Genomic DNA, 23,059 nt, shown 5'->3' on the forward strand with positions numbered 1-23,059 from the left:
ACAGAAAGGGCTCTGCATGCCACCTCTGGCATGCGTGCCATAGGTTTGCCATCACGGTTCTATAAGATGATCTAATGCAGGCATGATAATTATTTAAGATACATGCATTGTAATTTCTGCAATTTTGCAAATTTTAAAACACTTTAAAATAATGCAAAAGATATCTTGAAATTTAATCATGGAAATGTAAAGGTCAAATAGTCACTTTATCCGGCCCTTTGTTGCCCTCATATATAAAGTACGGATAATTTTCAGTAATGGGAGATTTCCAAACTTTTTTTAGCTAAATCTTGTTAGCATTCTAAGCAACGTATTTATTTGACACAATTTTCTACTCCACCACTAAAGGTACAACTTAACCAGAGGACTCCTGTTACTGGCAACAAGGCCCTATGAACGCATAGTTTTTTCAATTTCATAAAGAAGACAGCTACATATATGCAAGGTATTGTCACTAGCAAAAGAGTTTAAAAAGTACATAAAAATTGAAAATGGTTAAAGTACTTACAGTCGACAATTTTTCACAAGAGTCTTCAAAACACTTTCTACTGAGCTAAGAGCAAAAAAGGGGAAAAAGGGAAATAAATTACAGTATGCTACTTTATAAGAAGAATATACTTATGCAAAGCCTAAGATGGTATTGATGCAATTTCCCATTATCTATGTACATGCAGCAGTTAATTTTACTTAAAGATAACATACTTAGTTACAAGTATTACACTTGATTTTTGACTTTGTTTCTATTTCCCCCTAGAGTACTGCTTGGGCCACATATGGAATCATATTTTTACTTGTATCCCAAATACTACATTGAGTGTGTTTCAGTTTTTAAAAACAAAAAGTCACATAACAGTAAATCAGGTTTAAAAATATAATTGAGTAAACTGCATCACACACACAAACTTACTTGCCAATTATTTTCATTGTTAACATATTTTGAGATGCTACATAGTTTTTAAAAGCCTTATCTTATTATTTCCAAGGGAAGTATCCCTGGGCAATTGTTGTGTCTATTGACAAGAGCATTCAAGGCCGCTCAAGCAATGGCTTATTTCAAAATGCTCTATAATACGGATTATCTAGTCTTATTTCAAGCTGTTTTCTGATGCACTTTTGGCACTGAAACCTCTTAACAGTTTTTCAAATTGTCTTCTGGACTGGTTACCTACATTGAGATAAATGGTTTACATGATTCTGATCTCATTTGATGCACATGTTTCAAAAAGTATTGGGGAACTAATCTGATTTTTTTCACAAAATAATTTTGCTACAGAGTTCCACACTGCTCTATTTGTTTTCCGTGAATTCTAACACCCTAGCAATTAGAAAAATAAGTCTAGAAATTTGGAGTATAGGATTATCAATATCTTTGTAGCAATCAGATTTTTCCTCCTATCTAGTTCAGATATGACAGCTCAGTTACACAGTATGTTGTTGCAATTCACATAAAAGGAATACATTTAAATAGAGTATGTTTTTGTCAAGAATTAAAATGGCACATGCATTTCAGAGTGTCTCCTATCAGATCTTTTGAGGTATCAGCAGCATATATCCCTCCTGGTTGGTACTGGCCTCCCGGGAGGTTACACGAGGCTGGCTCCAGGGGATTATAAATGCTTCTCTGAGTGAGGGTGCCTTTCCCGCCGCCTTGAAAGAGGCAGTGGTGAGGCCCCTCCTCAAGAAGCCTTCCCTGGACCCGGCTGAATTAGCTAACTACCGTCCGGTCTCCAACCTTCACTTTGTGGCGAAGGTTGTTGAGAGCATGGTGGCACAACAGCTTCCCCAGCACCTGGATGAAGCTATCTATCTGGACCCGTATCAGTCGGGCTTCAGGCAGGGGTACAGCACAGAAACGGCATTGGTCGCGTTGGTGGAAGATCTCTGGAGGGCTCGGGGCAGGGGTTGCTCCTCTGTCCTGGTCCTATTAGATCTCTCAGCGGCTTTTGATACCATCGACCATGGTATCATGCTGCAGCGGTTGAGGGGGTTAGGAATAGGGGGCACCGTTTTGCGGTAGTTCTCCTCCTTCCTCTCCGACCGCTCGCAGTTTGTGTTGGCAGGGGGGCAGAGGTCGACCTCGAGGCGCCTCGCATGGGGAGTGCTGCAGGGGTCGGTCCTCTCGCCCATTCTGTTCAACATTTATGTGAAGCCGCTGGGTGAGATCATCCGTGGTTTTGGGGCGAGAGTCCATCAGTACACTGATGACACTCAGCTGTACATCTCCACCCCAGACCACCCCAACGATGCCCTTGATGTGATGTCTCGCTGCCTGGAGGCCATGCGGGTCTGGATGGGGAGAAATAGGCTCAGACTCAACCCTTCCAAGACTGAGTGGCTGTGGCTTCCGGCGTCCCGATATAGTCAGCTGGTACCATCGCTGACTATTGGGGGTGAATTGCTGCCCCCCACAGAGAGGGCTCACAATCTGGGTGTCCTCCTGGACGCACGGCTGTCTTTTGAAGAGCATATGACGGCCGTGGCCAGGGGGGGCTTTTTATCAGGTTCGCCTGATTCGCCAGTTGCAGCCCTTTCTGGACCGGGACGCCTTGCACACAGTCACTCATGCCCTTGTCACCTCCCGGCTGGACTATTGTAATGCTCTCTACATGGGGCTCCCCTTGAAGAGCACTCGGAGGCTCCAACTGGTCCAGAATGCGGCCGCACGGGTGGTTATGGGCGCAACCCGTTGTGCCCACGTGACACCTCTCCTGCGCGAGCTGCACTGGCTTCCAGTGGTCTTCCGGGTGCGATTCAAGGTGTTGGTTACCACCTTTAAAGCGCTCCATGGCATAGGACCTGGGTACCTTCGAGACCGACTTCTGCCACCAGTAGCCTCCCACCGGCCAGTTCGCACACACAGAGAGGGTCTCCTCAGGGTGCCATCAGCCAAGTTATGTCGGCTGGCGACAACCAGGGGGAGGGCCTTCTCTGTGGGAGCCCCAGCCCTGTGGAATGAACTGCCCCCAGAAATGCGTAAGATCTCCAACCTCAGTGTATTTCGCTGTGCCCTTAAGACCCTGCTGTTCCGCCAGGCCGGGCTATAAATGTAATGATTTTAAATTGGATGTTTTAAATTTTTGAGGGTTTTAATATTGAGCCGAAATTATTTAATAATTTTAAATTATTTTAATTGTTCTTTGTCTTTGTGCTTTTAATAGGCTGTACACCGCCCTGAGTCCTTCGGGAGAAGGGCGGTATAGAAATAAAATTATGATGATGATGATGATGATGATGATGATGATGATGATGATGATGATAAAAAAACCTCTGCCATAGGAATTCATGCTTCTGGAAAATAATGGTTCTATTGTAAACCATAAGTCTACCTCTGCAAAGGTGAAATCTTCATCTATTTGTAATCTTCAAATAAAGTGATATCATTCACAATCACATTTCCTAGATCTCATTACATTAGCGAGTATTAAACAAAAAACATGCTGTTAACTAAAAATATCTCTGCAATCGGAGTTTTGAAGATCTAAATAGTAAAGGATCAAAACATTTTAACAATTCACTTTTCTTTTATTAAACTGCCTATCTCAGAGAGTAACTAAGACAGGTTCCTATCTTCATAAATATAGTTAGCTGTGTTGATGGACCTTCATTACCATAGTGTCATATCTCTGAAGTGGCCTCCCCAGAAATGCAGACTGTATTACAATAACTGTAATTTAAAAATATTTTTCCTTAGACATTCTCTCTTTCTGGCTGTGAATATAGTTGCTACTGCTTTCTTACTACATTTCACAGTTATTTGGGAGCTTCTAATATTGAATTATTTAAAAAGTTCTCCAACTAGAAAGAATCGGTAGAAACATTTAAAAATAAGAAAAAATAAATAAAAACATTCTTTACTGATTTTTCATGCACTCATTTCTTTAAGGTTTTTAAGCAGGAATAGTGGTATATTTTAGAAGATTGATTTTATTTTTAAAAATCATATACGTGCCATTTCTTTTTTTATTTTAACAATCTTAGTCCTGAGTAATACCTATGAGTTACTAGAGTTAAGTAATAGTACAAAAATAAGCAACATTCTCCTGGCACAATAATAATAAGATTAATATTCAAATCTATACTGCACTGCACTCAGGAGAGTGAAACTTCTAGTAGTATTAAATTATGTCCAGTATAAAAGCCATTTTCATTCAGACTAGCTGATCTGAAAAAGAAACAGTTTTGACTAAAATAGAAACTCAGTAACAGTTTTCTGCCTACAAAATAATATCCTACAGCTAGAAGGATTCTAGGAGTTAAATCACCTAAGAGGCAAAAATGTAGAAGCAAGAAGCTAAACAAAAGCTAACTGTAAAGCCCTTGCTATCCAACCTCTTTTTTTAAAAAAAAATCATAAATACCTGATAAATCAAGAGGCAGTTCTGTTTCTGAAGTCACAGAACATTGCTAAAACAAAGTATATTGCAGATTCTGGAGACAGTCATAAATGCCCACCGGTTGCAAAAGATCCAAATTTTGATCACGTCACTGTGGAGATGCTATAACTGTTTTAAGTGTCACAACTGGTCATAAAATTAGTTTTCAACCCGGTGTAATTTTGAATGATTGCTAAACAGGGCAGATGTTAAGCAAGAACAACCTGTATATGATAAATAAGCCAAGTTGCTTTCCTACGGGAATTGTTAAGTCCCACTATTTTTTCCCAAGTTCATCATTGTACAGCTCCAAAAACCTAGTCCATCAAGGGGCTGTGTTCAAGATCCATCTACTTAATCTTCCAAGGAAAGAAAGCAGAAGGGAAGGGAGTGTGAGTGGCTGAAAATGCAAGGCAGTCCATTATATAACCTGCTGCCAAGCTTCCAAAAATGATTGGTTGAAGCATCCAAGCCATGCCCAATACCGCCTGCTGAATTGAAGAAGCCACTGATGTAGTAAAGCCTTGCCAATATTCTCCTGGATACCTGGCAACGGTCACTGAATTCTCAAATCCTAGATTCAGATGATGTCATTGTGTCATACAAATTTCAGTAGTAAGAAGGTATGACTGGGTTAGTTAGTGGCTGACAAGGTTAAGCAAGCTGAGTGAATGCAGTGAGTGAGCATTTGTCTAAACTGTTGTTAATTTTTTTTCATAGCAAATAACCTGTTATACTGTATAATGGCAATTAATTACATTTTAAAACTGGAATCCTAAAAATACTTAAGTTAGTGTGTATTGTTATCACAAACTGAATTGCAGGTATAGGCTAACATTATTTTAAATTCAAATAACACTTATTCTACATTTTTAGTCATTCTATCAACCTATGTAGTGAAATTAAATTCATGCATTTCTAGAATATTCTACAAATTATGCCTAAAATCAAGTATGTTAGGCACCTTAACTATAACTTATTTGTTAACAGGCAATTAGCAAGTAGCTATAATTTTCAGCCACTTCACACACATATCTTTTATTGTAATTCAATTTAAATACAGTGCGACATTCCCATAAATTGTGGTGTCATGTTAACATTGGATTTTTCAGTTTTATATGCAGGAAATTACAGGTACATGACAAATGTTACAACTGAACAGGCCATGCACAAAGAAAACACATAGGCCAGAGCTACATAAAAGCAAAATAATTGTCCTTACCACCTATGTAAAACATTAAGCACAAATGTTTTAGGTGAAGACAAGCCTGGTCGACATGAACTGAACATAAAGAAAAAAAGATTTTAAAACAAAATAATGAAAAAAGCAATTGTAGCATTTAAACCAAGTAATGTTAAAGCCACAAAAATCATTATTCATATTCCTTTTATTTTTAATTCATTCTTCCAAATTCATCCAAAGTGAAATATAAATTGTAAGCAATGTTGTCAGAACACCATGAAAGAAAAAGTCGCACTGCACCATTTAATTTCAAAACCAGCCTGCCTGAAAAAAGGAAAGGTTGCTTTGGCATTTATTGCTTTCCCTTTAGTTCCTTTTCTATTTTTATCTGGGAATCTGTTGTTCAAAAAAGCATCAAAAATATTATTAAATATTTCTTAATTCAGTTTGCCTGACTTGAGGGCAAAATTATTAACCTAGAAATAACATGGAAGTAAGTACACATCTTATCAAATAAGTTAAAAATTCAAGCAGCAGCAAGGCTAGAAATGTATTTGTTTCAAACACTGCCCCTTAGCATTAAATAGCTAAATATTCTAAGAATAAAATTACTATACTGTATAGGAAAAACCCCTGCCATTCGAAGTTGAGAAAGGAATTTTCCTCATGGAGGTAGATAGAAGCAATGTTACATGTTAAATCAAATAAAACCAGTAACATCTGTTTTGATGGCATCGGCTTAAAGTAAAGGATTTATAATCCATAATGTTGTTACCTGAAAATTCAATAGATTAAAACCTGATCATCACACAGGCATAGACCATCTAAGATATGCCTTGTTTCTACTAAAGCATTAGTTTCCAAAAGTGGATAGACTATAGTTTTGTGCAGGCATTTGGTCTACTCATACAAGGGCTAAAAGCAGGGAAGGAATATGGACAAATGCATTCCCAACTCTCAAAGTTCTCATTCCTCAAATCTATGACCTATCTACACTGAATAAAAAGCACAAAGGAAGTTTTTATTTACTGGGATAGTATTTACATGCTTATATTTCCTAGTACATTAAACTCTCCAGTAAACCTACAAAGTGTTGACATAAGGCTTATGTACTTTTCTATTTGGGAATGTGAACGGTCAGTTTTCATTTCATATCTTATAAAGTCTGAAAAATATTTTTCTCCAAAATAGGCTATCATACCTGGACTATAAAAATCCACAAAGAACTTTAAGTTTTTGCTGCCCTTAATGACTCCTTGGATTTTTGGAACTCAGCTCCAGGAGGACTAAACATTTTTTTTAAAAGCTAAAGTATTCCTTTAATAAAATATGACCATGTTGCTTATTTGTGAACCACAAATTATAAATGGGAAAAAAAAACACCAGAAGAAAAATGAACATCTGCTGTAAAAGAAAAATAAAACTGTTTAAAATTTATTTTAGATTCAGATCAGTGAAAGAAAACATATAAATCACAAGCAACAAAATTCAACCTAAAAACAATGTGAGGATATTGTGAAAATAAAACAAAACCTTTAAAAACTTACTTTGGAAACCAATTTAATCCAAGATGTTCTGTCTTAGAATACAATATACGTTCCAGCATTTCATAAAGTGGTCTCCAGGGCAATTCTAAATCATCTCTTGACAAAAGTTCTTTTTTTCTAAGTTAAAAAACATGCATACAGACAGGAATTGAATATGAATCATTACTCACTGACAATTAAGCTGACAACCTAAAATATTCTAAGAAAATCTCTTTGAGTAACTGCATAAAATTGTAGATATAGATCTAATTCTTACAATGGTATAAAAATGATTATTTTAATCAGGATTACCTGTTACTCAAAGTTTCAAATAAATTAATTACATCTAGATTTATATATGGGAGGAATGGGGGGAGAGAAAGGAGAAATATAATGCTAGAAAACTACAACATTATCCAACTATTCATTTACAGTATTTCTCATTGAGATATCAATATTACATCAAAACTGGTACTCAACATTTTCATTGATATAGATCCTTGCCTAGCAAAATCCTTTTCTATCCTTAAACTAGTGTAAACCAGTGTAATTTGGGACAACAGAAATTACAATGTGGAACATATACATCTAAGCATGATAAACGCAAAAATTGGAGATATATAGTGGTTGGTTTTTAATGCATTTTGAAAATGCAAGGCTGAACCACTATATGACCAAGTCTCTAATCTTTCCCCAAATTTAGGAAAAAAGTAAGGGCACTTACTGCTTTAGTCTGGCTAGGTTTTGCTATTTCATGCTGGCCTATATAAGGCCAGCATGAAACAAAATACCAATCAAACCTGACAAATCAGTTGAACCTCCTAGTTTTAACAATTATCCATATCTCCAACTTTGGATCATAATTGATATAGATCATGGGTGTCAAACTTGTGGCATCACGTTGCCGTCACATGATGTTTCGCAACATTTTTCCCTTCGCAGAGCTGGGTGTGGCCTGCGCGTGACACATCCGGCCCGTGGGCTGCCAGTTTGACACCCATGATACAGATAGAAAAATCAGGTAAAGCAAAACTTACTTCAGCAAGTTTATTAAAAGTCGAGCAAAACCTTGCATCATGCTGATCTCCAATTTTGGAATAGTTACTAGTTCATACAACAGCTTAATGAAAAGAACATGATCTTCTTTACTAAAATTTCTCCCATACAGCCGGAGATACCTGTAAAAAAGAAAATTTAAAATACTGTAGGTAAGGTAAGCTATTTCATTTTATCAACATCGTCATGTTAGTGTATTCAATGCAAAAAAAGGAAACAAACACTAAGTATAATAAAATTATTCATAGTGAATTCATGTCAAGACAGCTTACAAATGGTATCTAAACGCAGACCTATTCAGGTATTCCTTTTGGGGTTATGCAATATGCAAACCACTGAAAAATAGTAATAGCAAGCCAAAAGAATTAAAAAGGTGGAAAGAAGAAAGTATACCTATATCTAATTTATCTTGTTATTCATTATATTATGTTATTGATATACTATTCATACAAACCATCCTTACTTCTCCATACTCATACACCACCTCATATATTGCCTTTTATTTACACTCTTTTCAGGATTTCATCAATTTCATCTACTATGACTCTTACATTTGCATCAGTAGTCAACAGACCCCCTAAAGTTACCATGAGTATTCTTTTTGCATTTATTCATAAATATATTAAATAATCAAGAGGAAATTGCATATCCTTCTTTCACTCTTTGCTCAATGTTGAACCATTCACTAAGCATTCCATTAACTATCATGGTTTATTTCTACTGTGCACTGTTCCTATCATGTTCAGCTTCCAGCTATTGATCTGCATATTCAAGCAAAACATTTCACAATTCATTTTCTATTTTATCATTGGCTTTCTTTAAGTCAACAAACATAATAAAAAAACTTTCTCACATTCATACACATATCAAAGGTCTGTAGAAATTATTCAAACTATATACCCCTGCCTTGTATTTGTAATGTCAAGATAGTGACCAGATGGGCAGTGTGTTGAGTGAGCTGTATGGATGCTTTGAGTTTTGTTGTTGATTTTTTTAATCCCCCTTCATCCACTTGAGTGTTGTGGGAATCCTCCATTGAAGAACTTTTCGGGGGTGGGGGACAGCATGGTACCTACCAGCTCCCTGGCCTACAGCAAAGCCCTAAGTACAGCCAAAGTCTCGATGGTTGCTGCAGTTCATGAAGTGAGGGAGGGGGGAGGGAGAGAGAGAGGGAGAGAGGGAAGGAGGGAGGGAGAGAGACACTCTACTCGTGTAAGGTCTGGCATCTGCAAAGGGTGCAGATATTGTGGAGGCAGCAAGGAGGGCTGTGGATCACTTTCTTGGTGGAAAATGATGGGAGTCATTAACATCATTCTAATGCTATGGATAGCTCTATCTCTGGTTGCCTTTCAACTCACTGGTGTTACTTCTTTCTGCAGGAAGAAATTCAATCATTCTAGATGAAGTGCCACAAGTGTTGCCTAGAGTGCTGTGGGAGAAAGACTCACATGACTCTGACTCCGGTATGGTTATGAGCCTGTATTAGGGATTACTTTATAGCAATAAGCACAAAAAAACATCAATACTTCTTTGCCCATATTTTATCCATTGATAGCTGTCCAGTGCTTCTGTTTACTGTTCCCTATTGGGTTGGGAAGAGTTCAGATTACTGATGAGCTAAGAGGACTAGTCAGGCTATCTGTTGGATAAAACTGTTCAGGTTTGCTTCAACTCAGACTCTTACTGAGCAGTATGAGTCAAGGTACAGTAGCTAGAGCATGGTCTATTGCAGGGGCGGGTTTCAAAACCCATCGCTACCACTCGTGGGTGTGCGTGCGTGTGCGTGGTTTCTCCACCGCCACCTCCTGCAACCCACCACTGGTCTATTGCTATTATCTGGGATGAATCTAAGCTGGTGACTCCTGAGGAAGTAGAGAGGGTTCTCTATGCTGTTAATTTGGACATGTGTTTCTTCGTATCGTTCCAATTTTAGTATATGTGCTGCCGAAGCGAGCACATGGACATGTGTTTCTTGATCTGAGCCAGTCCTGGGTGACAAAAATGGCTAAGGTTAAGTCTACAGTTGAGCCCGTGGTGTGGTGTCAATCTTCTTCCTGCCTTCAAAGAGACAAAGTGTAGCCCCTCCTTGAAGCCAATGGTTTTTGCTAGCTCTTCAAAGTAGTCCAGGTCAGGAAACCAAAACCAAGAATACTAAAATTACCTTTATTGTAAGGGGACAATAACAGAATCTTGCAGATCCGAAAGCATCTCCCACCACCACCACCACCTTTATGTCCCAGATAACTAGTGAGAGTCAATTCTGAAACATGTTCTCCAGCCCCATTCCTGCTCTGGATTCAGATTTCTCTTCTAGGAAAGTTATTTGGGTTGCATCTCTTCCTCCCATCCCCATCTCTCAAGGTGATTCTCGTAGCCCATTGCAGTTTTTGATAACTATCAACTGATTCCCACCTTCCTTTTTGAGGGAAGTTTGTTGAGAAGATGCAGCTGATGAGAACTCTTATGAAACAGATTATCTAGACTTGCTTTATTCAGTTTTCAGACTAGGATTTAATAATGAGATAGCTTTGGTCATGCTTATAGATGACTTGTGGCAGTCAGGATGGAAGTAGTACATTCATTCCTGTGGTCCTTGATTTCAATACCAATGATAACTCCATGTGCTGGGAATTGGGGACACTGTTTCATGGTGATTCTCTTCCTTTCCATGGGGCTGATTCCAGTTAGTGTTAGTTGAAAGGAAGAGGTAGTCCCATCATTGCCCCTTTGTGGGGTATTGCAGGGTTCTCTTCTCTCTCCTCCTTTTCACATCTACATGAAACTGCTGTGTGAGGTTGACCTATTGGGGGTTTGATATCACTATGTTGATAGCCAATTATATCTTTCGATCCTAGTCTGGTCAAGTGAGTGTCAGCCTTGGAAGCCATATTAGGCTGGAAGCTTCAACGCTGCCACCTCATGTGTGGGAAAGTAGGAGGGGGGATTTAGGAGACGGGAATTAGTAGACATAATAGCATTCTTCTCATCAGTCAAGGTCAGGGATTGGGTCGAGGTGGAACAGATGTTGATTGGAGCATGTGATCAACTGGGGAGAAGGGGAATGGTTTTGGGAGCTTTGAATTAATGAAGGAAAGCCCGGGCTTTTCAGATTTGGGATTTCCCAGATGTGCCAGTTTATCAATTCTAGTAAAGAAAACTTTGGAAAATGCCTACTTCCGCGTCTTTACTGGGAGTTGGGGGTTTTCTGGAACGCTGACAGTGAGGCTGCCAAGGTCCTATCCTGTGCCTGGAGACTGCATATAATACCTCTGCTTTGTGAAAAATTAAACAATGTAATTTATCAGCAAAATTACTAACACCTATTAGGGCATATATATAAACTCTTACTTAAATATGATATAGAAACAGAAGAAAATTGAATGACAAAATGGATGCAAAGTTTCAAGAAACTGTTGTGGCCCACCAGCGGCCAGCAGAGCTGGCAGCAGATTTGGACAGTGAGGAGGTTGGGGAGGAATATGGACAAGTCCTGGAGTCTACGGAAGGCTCTGATGAGGGCTCTGCATCAGAGGCAGAGAGGGGGCCAGGGCCAGATGCCAGTTATCAGCTGTCAATTTAGGAGTAAGGCCACAGGTGGACAATGAATGGCCCCCCCAGAGGGAATAAAAGAGGAGCGAAAGGGGAGTGGAGTTTGCAGGAGACAATTAGTTCGCCTAATTGGTTTGTGACTCTCTTGAGACTCTTTGCCAAGTTTTAAAGATATCGGCCTGGCAGCTCTCCAAGCCAGTTAAGCTCTGTGATTGTAAATTCTCCCTTGAAAGACTTTGCTGAAGGCGAATGAGAGGAATTCACTGTTTGTTTAATAAAGTGAGTTTTATCGGGACCAAGATTCTGCTTCATGCTTTTTGGGGAAGCCTAGATCAGAACAGAAACTGTTACAATAAAACAATAGGAAAATACAGACTTAATTTGTAAAATTTGCACGTTACAACTTAAAGGTACCCAACTCCATTAACAATATTCTAAGATGGACAAATCATACAGTAATTAACGTTGGAAATGCTATGAGACAAGAGGCAATTTTATCACACAAGGTGGACATATAAAAGAACTCAAAGGTGCCAGAAAGACAAACATAGCATAAGACAGAAAATTTTGGAATTTAAACTTGATATGAAACTACAATTGTTATTAGATACAATCTTAGGAAAAAATAATAAAATAATTTAATGTGATATATGCTTATGTAGCAAGAATAAACTTTGCTCAACCCTGGAAAAAGGCACAATCCCAACAATATCCGATTGGGAACTTAAACCTGGAGAATATACAGCAAAAACAAAACTAATGGTACATACAATACATACAATACAAGCAACAGAAGTTCATTGTGTTGGGAAATTGTTTCTCTTCTAATACTTTCACACACAGGATTTCCTTGTGTGAAAGCAATACAAGTGGTCCTCAACTTATGACTGTTCACTTAACAACAGTTCAAATTAATGACAGCTTCCAAAAAAGTCAATGTTCTCCTCTTGGATTTCAGTAGGAAGGATTTTCAGGCTTCCCCTACAGATGTCAAGATGGAGAGGCCTTTGGTCTGCTCCAGCAGGGTCCATGCACTCCAGAGGTTTGTCATGTGCATGCTAACTCTTCTCCAGGTTGTTGGGCCCTATCTGTGTATGGGGAATGCGGCTCACAGAGTGGCGATGGCTCTGGGAAAGGCATGGTGGAGCAGGAGGAAGGAAAAGAGCGACCACACTCTCTCTTCCTTTTCCTTCCCTATCTTTTACTCTTTGCCCTCCAGCTGGTCTCCCTCTCCCCCTCTTCCTCTGCCTTTTTCTGCTGTTCTCAATCTCACAGTAACCCGTCCCCTACCTTTTATACACCCTCACACATATGAACATTCTCCTTTTCCTCTGCCCTTTTCCCCCCCTACATGCATGTGCATGCTCATACCACCCTCCTGAACAGAGATGATCCTTCTTCAGCTTCTTCTTTTCCTTTAATCTCCCTTCCACTCCTTTTGTTGTGGTCCGCCAGAAGCCTTAGGAGCTGGCAGCGGAGTCAGACACTGAGGAGGCTGGGGAGGAACATGAGACAGTCCTGGAGTCAGGGGAAGGTCCGGATGAGGGCTCTGCGTCAGAGGCAGAGATGGGGCCAGGGCCATCGGGGAGTGATGTGCAGACTCCGGAGCCCCTAGAGGCAGACAGCAGAGAGGCAGAGGAACAGGAGGAGCCTGTTCCTAGTGCACACATGCGCAGAACTGCCAGAAGGCAAGAGCAACTAAAGCAAAAGGGACAATTTGGGAGTAAGGCCAGGAGATGGCCTCCTATAAGGCTTAAAAGAGAAACAAAGGCACTTGGGCCTTTCTCAGCTGTTATAATAAAATAGGTTTATTTGGGAATAATTGTGTCTTGTAATGACTCAGTAAGCCTAGTTCACAACACCTGTCTAGATAGCTATCATGCTGATTTGCCTCCCTGTATCCCTCTTTTTATACTCTTTCTCTTCTTCCCCCCACTTTTCTCTTCCCTCCCCATTGCACACCTACTTATCTTACATGCCGTTTCACATCCCCAATGACCCTGAAACCCAAAGAGCAGTGGCAGCAGGAACAGCACTAGCGGCAAACAGAACGTCCTCCTTTTTGCTCCTTTTGCTGTCCTCTTTCTGATGCCTTTGCTCCTTTTCACTCCTTTTGCGGCTTCTCCAGTGAATATTTCCTATACATATAAGCAATCTCTTTAGCCATGTGTATAGGAAATTGTAACTGGAGAAGCTGGGTCTAAAAAGAAGGTGGCAAAGTGATCAAAAAAGTACAAAAGCAGAGGAAAGGAGGCGGCAAAAAGAGTGAAAAGGAGAGCAAATGCAGTGGAAAACAGGGAGCAAAAAGGAGACGGAAAGAGATGGATGCAAAAGCAGCGAAAAGGAGCTGGCGAAAGGAGCACAAAGGCAGCAAAAAGGAGCAGGAAAGGCAGCAAAACGGATTGCAAAGGCAACTGAAAGGAGGTGGAAAATTTGCCCGGCCCCTGAGCAAAGAGGCAATGTGTATGGTAAGAAGTGTGAAGTGGCTCAAGGAGATGCAGGAGGCCCTGGGAGGCCTGGCGTAGGCCATGAGCAAGTGTCTCTCTGTTCAGGGAGAATCTGCTCTCCACTCAGCTGAAAATCCTGCTTGGATTTCAGCAGGGAGGATTTTCAGCCACCAAAGAGGAGAAACACACGTGTGGCCTTCCAGAGTTTCCCCCATCCCGCTGAGATACCCCACACTCCTTACCTATGACTCTGTCCGCTTAATAAACTAGGAAACCCCTTAATTGCAATTGAGAGTACCAGGATTCTCATTCATCTTTTAGTTTCTGAATTGTTCAATATATTTTCAGTACTGCATGTCACAGTCAAATCAAATCCACAATCAAAACCAAAACCATACCCTGCATTGCATTAATTCAGAATACTGAATACTATTTCCAACTACTCATCCCTGGTTCTTCCAGTATCATCATTCAAAATAGTATAACAGCCAATTATCACTAACCTATGAACTCCTGCTTCCATACACAATCACAGCAATTCTGATGCCACCATATACACATTCCAGAGTGTATTTAACTTTCCTGGATGTATTAATCAATCTCATTTCTCAAGAGACTGATTACCTTAATCCAGGTCTAGTACATCATATACATTCCAGAGAGTATTTAACTTCCCTGTATGTATTAATTTAATTTCTCAAGAGATTGATTACCTTCATCCAGATCTAGTACATATTGCGTTTCAGTTTAGGTTTCATGGTTACACAATACTTTTTAATTTTATTAATTTGTTCAATAACATTATTATATACTCCCTTACATTGCAAATGGCATTATTTCATATGTCCCGGTCATCATCAGATGGACTCATAGTTATTAAACTCCGCCATCCATATTGGCTATATCAGTGAAGTTTTTCATGTACCACTTCTTAGTAAAATAAAAAGGTGTGGCCTACTTACCAGCTTTTAGGAACACCCATGCTACAGGCAGATTTCCTTTACTAATGATGCTGATCAGTTCTAGCACAAACAGAAGTCCACATTTGCTCCAAGAACAGTCACGCTATTCTATGCAACCTAGGATCCCTAATCTAGAATCCACCTTGAAAGCAAAATACTGTTAACCACAGCCTATCAATTGGGAGGTATAGGGTAATGTACTGAGAAACATTCAAGATGCTCCAGCAATAAGACCAAACAAAAATATCTTTATTAAGTGACAGAAAGATGACATACCAAATGAAATGAGTGTGCTACCACAGAAAATGTGGAGGGGGTTTTCCCCAGTCACTTATCTAAGGCAAGAAAGAACCCATGAAAAAGCATCTTGGATGACAAAGAGTAATGAAATACTTATTATATACCTGAATATTCTTGTCTAAAAAAATAAGTTGAACTATTATATTCATTGGAAATCAACATAAAAGTTATGAAATATTTCAAAACATGCTTTAAAACAACAGTTTATAGCCATGATGGCAAACCTATGGCATGCGTGCCACCGGTGGCACGCGGAGCCATCTCTACGGGCACGCGAGCCATCGCCCTAGGTCAGCTCCACTGCACATGCACACGCACCTTCCGCCGGCCAGCTGATTTTCGGGTCTGTGCCACGCATGTGGGAGACATGCTTGCATGCGCAGGGGGGTGTCACACACACATGCACAGGGGGGGTGCGGCACACCTTCCCCGTGCCCCATTTTTGGTCCCAGGAGGCTTCAGAGATGTGGGGGGTTTACGCACACATCTGCGTGTGCACATGCAGAGGGGGTGGGGGCGCTGGGGGGCATTACATTATGGGTGTGGGCACGCGTGCACACACTATCACGCGCATGCACACGCTTTCGGCACCCTAGGAAAAAAAGGTTAGCCATCTCTGACTTATAGCTTATCCTAAATATGTGAATTCATTTTGAAGCACATTTTTGTTTGTAAGTCAAAAAATGGAAAACCAACTTTTTATTGTCAGCAAGTTTGTGAAGAAATAAATATTCTGAACCTCTTAGGTTTGCAAATCACTACTGTAATCCCTGAGACAACAAAAACTGACTCTGCATTCATCTGCAATATTTTCTAATATTGCAGGGGGACCTTCTGTCAGGTTCGCCTGATTCGCCATTTGCGGCCCTTTCTTGATTGGGATTCCTTGTGCACAGTTTCTCATGCCCTCGTCACCTCGCCTGGACTACTGCAACGCTCTCTACATGGGGCTCCCCTTGAAGAGCACCCGGAGGCTCCAACTGGTCCAGAATGCGGCTGCGCGGGTAGTCACGGGAGCCGCATGGCGCTCCCATACAACACCTCTCCTGCGTGAGCTGCACTGGCTCCCAGTGGTCTTCTGGGTGCGCTTCAAGGTGTTGGTTATCACCTTTAAAGCGCTCCATGGCATAGGACCTAGTTATCTTCGAGACCGCCTGCTGCTACCGACGGCCTCCCATCGACCTGTGCGCTCCCACAGAGAGGGCCTCCTCGGGGTGCCATCAGCCAAACAATGTAGGCTGGTGACCCCCAGGGGGAGGGCCTTCTCTGTAGGGGCACCTACCCTCTGGAATCAGCTGCCCCCAGAGATAAGGAGAATCCAAAACCTCAGTGCCTTCCACTGTGCCCTTAAAACCTTCTTTTTCCAGCAAGCCGGGCTGGCCTAACACTTTTTAAAATGTTTTTAATTGTTTGTTATTGTTTTTAATCATGGGGCCAAATTTATATATATATTTTAATTGCATTTTAATGTTTGTAGTTTATGTTTTTACTTGGCTGTTCACCGCCCTGAGTCCTCAGGGAGAAGGGCGGTATACAAATTTAAAAATAAATAAATAAATAAATAAATAATATCATATTATTGGTGTTTCTAGTCAGTAAAATATCTTTGCCAACATTTATATATTTTATTCACCAAACCATGACTGGAATTAAACATATACCAGAAGAAAAAAATAAAATAAGCTGGCCTTTTCATTATAAGAAAGTGCATGCTATATGAATTAGCAAACTTGCTTAATGTATTCATTTTTGTACGTCTTTGGAGACAGTTATGAACTCCAGTAAAATACAGAGTGATTAGAAGTGTTAATTCAAAAACTGATAATGGACAGAACTGCTATTTGAAATGTCCTGTTCTTTGTTTCTAATACTCATTATTTGCAGTTAGTATATGCTACATCTATGTTATTTGACTCAGTTTTTAACTTCCTTTAGTATCATGTTGATAAAAGACTTTATGTTCATGCTCTCTAGCAAATATTTTCCTTCAGGGATCATCATATTAAACAAGCAGTGAACCCTTATACAAAGGTGTTGACTAGGAATGTCAGCATTTAAATGTGGTGTCAAATTGCTTTTCCCTGTAGGCAGTTTTTTTTGTTCTTTATTCTGTCACATCAAAAAGTGAATTGGAAGAGCAAGACGGAGTAGTTTCTAACTAGAATTTCAACATTCAAAAAACACTGCAAGTCAGTTCGCATTCCTAGCTATGTTTTTAATTAATAAGAACTTTTTTATTCTAACAAGAATTGTTAGCTAATTATTTAAAAATAATTAAAAATAATTATTAAAAAATTACAACCTTAAGTGTAATTTTTTTTTAATTTAGATACATTCTCTTCTCTGAAGTACTATACTGCCAATTCAACCTGTGTGCATGAGAATTAATGATCAAGATATACTTAAACTGATATTTCTAACCAAATAATCACTCAGGTGAGATAAGTGGTATAGTAAAAGGAAAGATGGATGGGATGGATGGATGGATGGACTGGATGATTTACATGGTAGTTAAGTGGACAGGTATATAGATAGAGATTTGTAAGTAATAGGCTTGAACAACACAGCAGTAAACTATTTCCATATGCTGCCAAGAGAACTACATGGATATATCCATGAAGTACAAAGTTGGATTTTTATCTCGCTTCCAAAGAGAATCTTCACCTCTGATATATACCACGGCAAGAGGTTTCTAATTATGACTTAAGTACTTCTAGAAACTCATGAGCAAATTAGGATCACGAAGCCAGATCACGGGCCCACAAAGTGAGCAGGGGGCTGTGCAGGTTGCAGAGCTGGAGGCAAACTAACAAGGCCATTATAAAGCTAGATTCAATGTCAGCAGTTGTCAACCCTCCCTGGTAAATCAGATAGGAAACATGACTAGATAAGCTAATTCTACTTTATTGTAGTGTTATATTAACAAAATCTTACAAATCTGAAAATACAGATCCCCCCCCCCTCTTTTTATAGCCTGATCAGTTTAGGGCAGGGTTCTACCAAAGATTCTTCTCTGACCATTAAGGAATTGTGGGCTCCTCCCCCTCTCTTCCCTAGGCAGCTTCTCTTCCCTTCCTCCCTCAAGATCATTCCCACAAACTATTATAGCAGCAAGGCTTGGGATCAGGATTAAAGGTTAACTGAAGCAGTACAGAGGATCTCATAGAAGCTTGAACAGGCAAAGTGGGATTGAGTTGACAGTGATCTAACTTTGGTCAGGGAGAGTCAGAATATTTTTCGGGAATTGGGGGGGTGTCAGGTGCTTGCACATCAATTTCTCCAATTTACTTATAGCCTACCCAGAACTGGTATTCTTGCAGGCCCCAAGAACCAAGAAAGGCACACAGAATTACTTTTGAGCAGTTTTCTTTATTGTCCCTGACTTATGGACAGTTATCTTGCCAAACTAAAGCAGCTATTTGCATTCAAGATATACTTTGACAATTGCTATATAGAAATCTTCTTACCTCCCTTTCTCCCAACCAAACTATCTAAACACCTCAGCCTCTTGGCCCCCTGGAATGCAGCCCCTCCCTCCTGGGAATCCAAACTAAACATTCCACCAGATTCCATCCTCCAGGCTCTTTTTCTTCAAATTCAGCCATGTTTCCTCACTAAACACATTCTTCTCAGCCAGGCAATGCAGGATTGGTTCTGTATCTTGGGGACAGGGCAACCCAAAACTTAATGCAACATTCTCTGAGCTCTACAAGAACCCAATCCTGCTCTGGATGAATAAACCAGCTGTGAAACCATCTACTGACTGGGCTCTGACTCTGATCACAAAGAAGATAAAGAACAAAATATGGTAACTATTTGATGCTAAATTGGTAATTTGGTGCACACATTACTATTATGTGTACTAGTTTTATCATAAGGGATACACAAATCTATCATTTACCCTCATTCATATTATAAAGTACTTAATTATATGAAGTATATAATTAAGTTCAATAAATAACCTTAAGAGGTAGCTTCAATATTTATAATATCCAAACTGAAATAAGGAAGACAAGTACAAATCATTCTGGATGTTAAAGAACTATAAAAGAGCATAATCAATCTTGATTCTAATGCTTTAATAGAGTATTGGAAATTAAAAACACCTCAGGTCAGGAATGGGAGATCTGTATAGCATCAAATTCTATACTGAAGCAGAGAATAAGACTATACTTATCGTTCCTACTCTCAATGCAGCCAGCATGTGAAGTAAAAGTTGTATGTCCTGTAAGACTCACTTTTAAGAAATGTGCTTGTTGTAGATTCAAGCAGATTTTGTATAAGCTCTCATGAATCTGCTCCTATATTCCAAGGCCCTGACATTCAAATATCCAGACCAGGCCATATTATTGACCTTACAACTCCTTGCTATGCATCATGACTTCACTTTGCCCAACTAACTGTAACAAGTACTCTTTACTGACCGCAGGCTGTTATCTACTGCCGATGTACCAGTCAGGACTTTTATCATCACAACATAAAATTCATGAATATTATGCTTCAGATTTCAAATATTTGACCACAAACTGACATTGGAAATTGAAACTGATATGAATAATCTTATATAGTAAATCTATTTTTTCAAACACTGAAAATTCAATAATTCCATTACTTCATCTTAGAAACATAAATAAAAAATTAATAAACATAATGACAACTAAAATATAATTACAACATACTAGGATGTGTTAATATGGTTATCTTCTATAGTCACAGGACATTTCAGAAGCCAAACCAAATATTTGGGCACCGTTTCAGCACGTTGTGACAGAATTAGTCCATAACTCATATTAGAATGAAAACACATTCTGCTGTAAACACAGTCAGGGAGAACCCCCTGGTTACTGGAGAAGTCATGTCATGCTATTTCTACTCAAGTTCAAAACATCTTTGTAAGGCAACCATGTGAGTAATTTATATTTATCAATGTAACTCTAAGAATCTTTCTTGTAAACAAAGTCACTTACAATGATGTTTAAGATTTATACAAAATATTAATTTCTCCAGCATACCCTAACCTTTTTTTTTTTTTTACCATTATTAAGAGCACAGTGGACTAGAAACTAACCCAGGCAACAAAGAAATCCCCTCTTGTATACATAGCTTCATTATTATGATGGCATGGTGTAACTTGCTTTTAAACAATTATTTGATCTATATGAAGTGTACAGATGTCCTGTGACTAATGAACCTGCCCATTATGGTTGTATGTTGTGACGGCTGTTAAGTGAGATTTCTTCGCTTAAAAACACCCACACCTGCTGATGTGGTCATTAAGAATTGAGTGTCTTAAGGTCTTCCCCACTCTGAGATATCCCGTGCTCCACTTCCTGCCACTTGGGGTTCCCACAGCCCTTGGGCTTGCTTCCCACCCACCCACCCACCCCACCCCCCAATACCAGGTCCTCTTTTCCTTCCCAGCAGCTCACCACAGGACTTGGGACTCCTCACCACCATCACCTGTCACCCATCACATATTTATCTTTTGAAGACCTCCAGAGCTCCAGACCTCACATTGGGAAAGGAGATCACACCGCTCCATCCCTCAATGTTCTTGGGCCATGCGGCCATGTCATGAAATCTGCACTCAAATGGTGGCCACTTCTATGATAGGGCCACACAGTCCAGGGACAGAGCAATCCGCTCTGATTTCTTAAGTCTTTGCAGTATTGAGGCTTTTTCTGTATCCCAGGAATGGAATGGCCTTTCTTCCTTACCCAACATGAGGTCCAGGAGATCTTCAAAAGGTAAGTGAGCGATAGGTAATGGGAGGGGGAGGAGGACCAAGCCCTGCAGGGACCCAATGGGGGGTTGGATGGAAACAGGACCAGGGTCTGCAGGGACCCAGTGGGATAGAACAGTGGGGGGAGATAGGCGGGGGATGCTACAACTTTCCAGTGGTCAATTGTAAGGGCAAATAACATGGAGGTGCTGCAGCAGCCATAACTTAGAAACAGGATCAAAAATATCTTTTGAGGGGTCCATAGTAACTTATGGGAAGCTGTCAAGAAATATTGAAAATGATCATTTAACAGTAATCACTAAGCAGCAGCAGCAAAGCAGCAAAAAATTTCCCAAACTTTGTTCCATGGGGAAGCAATGGGTCTCAACGTTATTTAAGCTAGTTTAGTTGACAAAGTTTTGCCATATGATGCAGCGTTTTGCCCAATTGAAGATTACAAAGTGTCAAACAGATACAAGACTTTTAGTAGTACAGTATATAGATCCCTTAAAGGGGTGTGGTGGCTCAGTGGCTAAGACGCTGAGCTTATCGATCCGAAGATCGCCAGTTCAGCGGTTTGAATCCCTAGTGCTGCATAATGGAGTGAGCTCCCATTACTTGTCCCAGCTTCTGCCAACCTAGCAGTTCGAAAGCAGGTAAAAAATGCAAGTAGAAAAATAGGGACCACTTTGGTGGGAAGGTAACAGCGCTCCATGCACCTTTGGCGTTTAGTCATGCCAGCCACATGACCATGGAGATGTCTTCCAACAGCACTGGCTCTTCGGCTTTGAAAGGAGATGAGCACCGCCCGTAGAGCCGGAAACGACTAGCACACATGTGCAGGGGAACCTTTATCTTATATAGATCCCTTAGGTTTTAGGATTTCCATAACATTATTTAAGTTTCATATTTCTAGGCTTTTGGCAGGAAGATTCAAAGCATCTTTCTTTATTCTTAAACCTGGACAGAAGCCTTTGATATAAAGGCTAAAATCATTTCATCTGGACAGATTAAGAACAATAGTCTAGTTAAAGACATCAGTTTTACACTTTTGAATGCACAATGTAAGTTTCATAGATAAATTCAGTCTTTTGTCCATACCTGAATTTTCTGTTGCTTGTAAAATATCATTGTAGCACTATAATAAACAGAATTCAGAGTGGCAATCTATTACATACAATCTATCTAATATTTATGTCCAAATGTATAGTGGGCCTTTCAATAGATTGTAAACTTTTGGATGTAATTCCATATTGTTGTTTGAGTGTACAATAAACATTGCTATTTTGACAACTAATTGTTTTTTTCTAAATGCTAGCTTTTGTAAATAAATATATTTTATTAATTTAGTACAGAAATCAGTTACATCATTAGCCAGTCTTGACTATACTATATGGACTATACAGCCCATGGAATAATAAACAAATAATGGAATAATGCTAATTTTCTTCATAAGTAGCAGGTAACTACTATAGCTCATCTCTTCTACTGCCAATAGGAAGGATGCAGAACAGTTTGAAGAACTGTGTACTAGAAGGTGCAATAAACTATTAATTTACTTAATACTGTAAGCTAACAAACTTTTTCTTTTAAGTCCAAATGAGGCTTACCAGCATTGAAAGATGACACTTAACAAACATTAGCCCACTCAAGTACGGATAGTTGCACATGCTGAGGTGAGGGCAATTTATTCCCATGAAAAGGTTCCAGCACATGCCCCAGTCAGAAGGTCACTGCAAGAGCCAAGTTGCAACCTTACAACTACTTATAACCTCTCCCCTGGTTGATCATGTCACTTACATAAATTCCACCAAACAAAGCTCTGAAGATGCTGAAGTAATGCAGACAAAAGGACATGAAGCATGGAAGTAAGTTCACTACTTAAAGACATTAGCACAACATAAGCCTTAATACAAGCTCTATAATATCAGTGTCATACAA

The 23,059-nt window shown here is 39.6% G+C and overlaps 1 protein-coding gene across 4 annotated transcripts in view; it reads right to left on the bottom strand.

Moving 5' to 3' along the window:
* The window catches only part of PSME4 (proteasome activator subunit 4), a 101,461-nt gene that overhangs the window by 76,936 nt on the left and 1,466 nt on the right, over positions 1–23,059 (bottom strand). For 3 of the 4 annotated variants that reach the window (XM_087883289.1, XM_087883290.1, XM_034427379.3), the window contains exons 2-4: positions 8,120–8,260; positions 7,104–7,220; positions 509–553 (exon numbers count right to left, since the gene is read on the bottom strand). In XM_087883289.1, coding sequence (XP_087739415.1) covers positions 509–553; positions 7,104–7,220; positions 8,120–8,260 — 303 coding nt within the window. Of the gene's footprint in view, positions 1–508; positions 554–5,595; positions 5,656–7,103; positions 7,221–8,119; positions 8,261–23,059 lie in introns of all 4 variants that reach the window. The other variant, XM_034427375.3, reaches the window with a different exon arrangement.

Source organism: Pantherophis guttatus, chromosome 1 (assembly GCF_059756535.1).
Source record: "Pantherophis guttatus breed Tessera chromosome 1, ASM5975653v1, whole genome shotgun sequence".
NCBI classification, from domain to species: Eukaryota; Metazoa; Chordata; class Lepidosauria; order Squamata; family Colubridae; genus Pantherophis; species Pantherophis guttatus.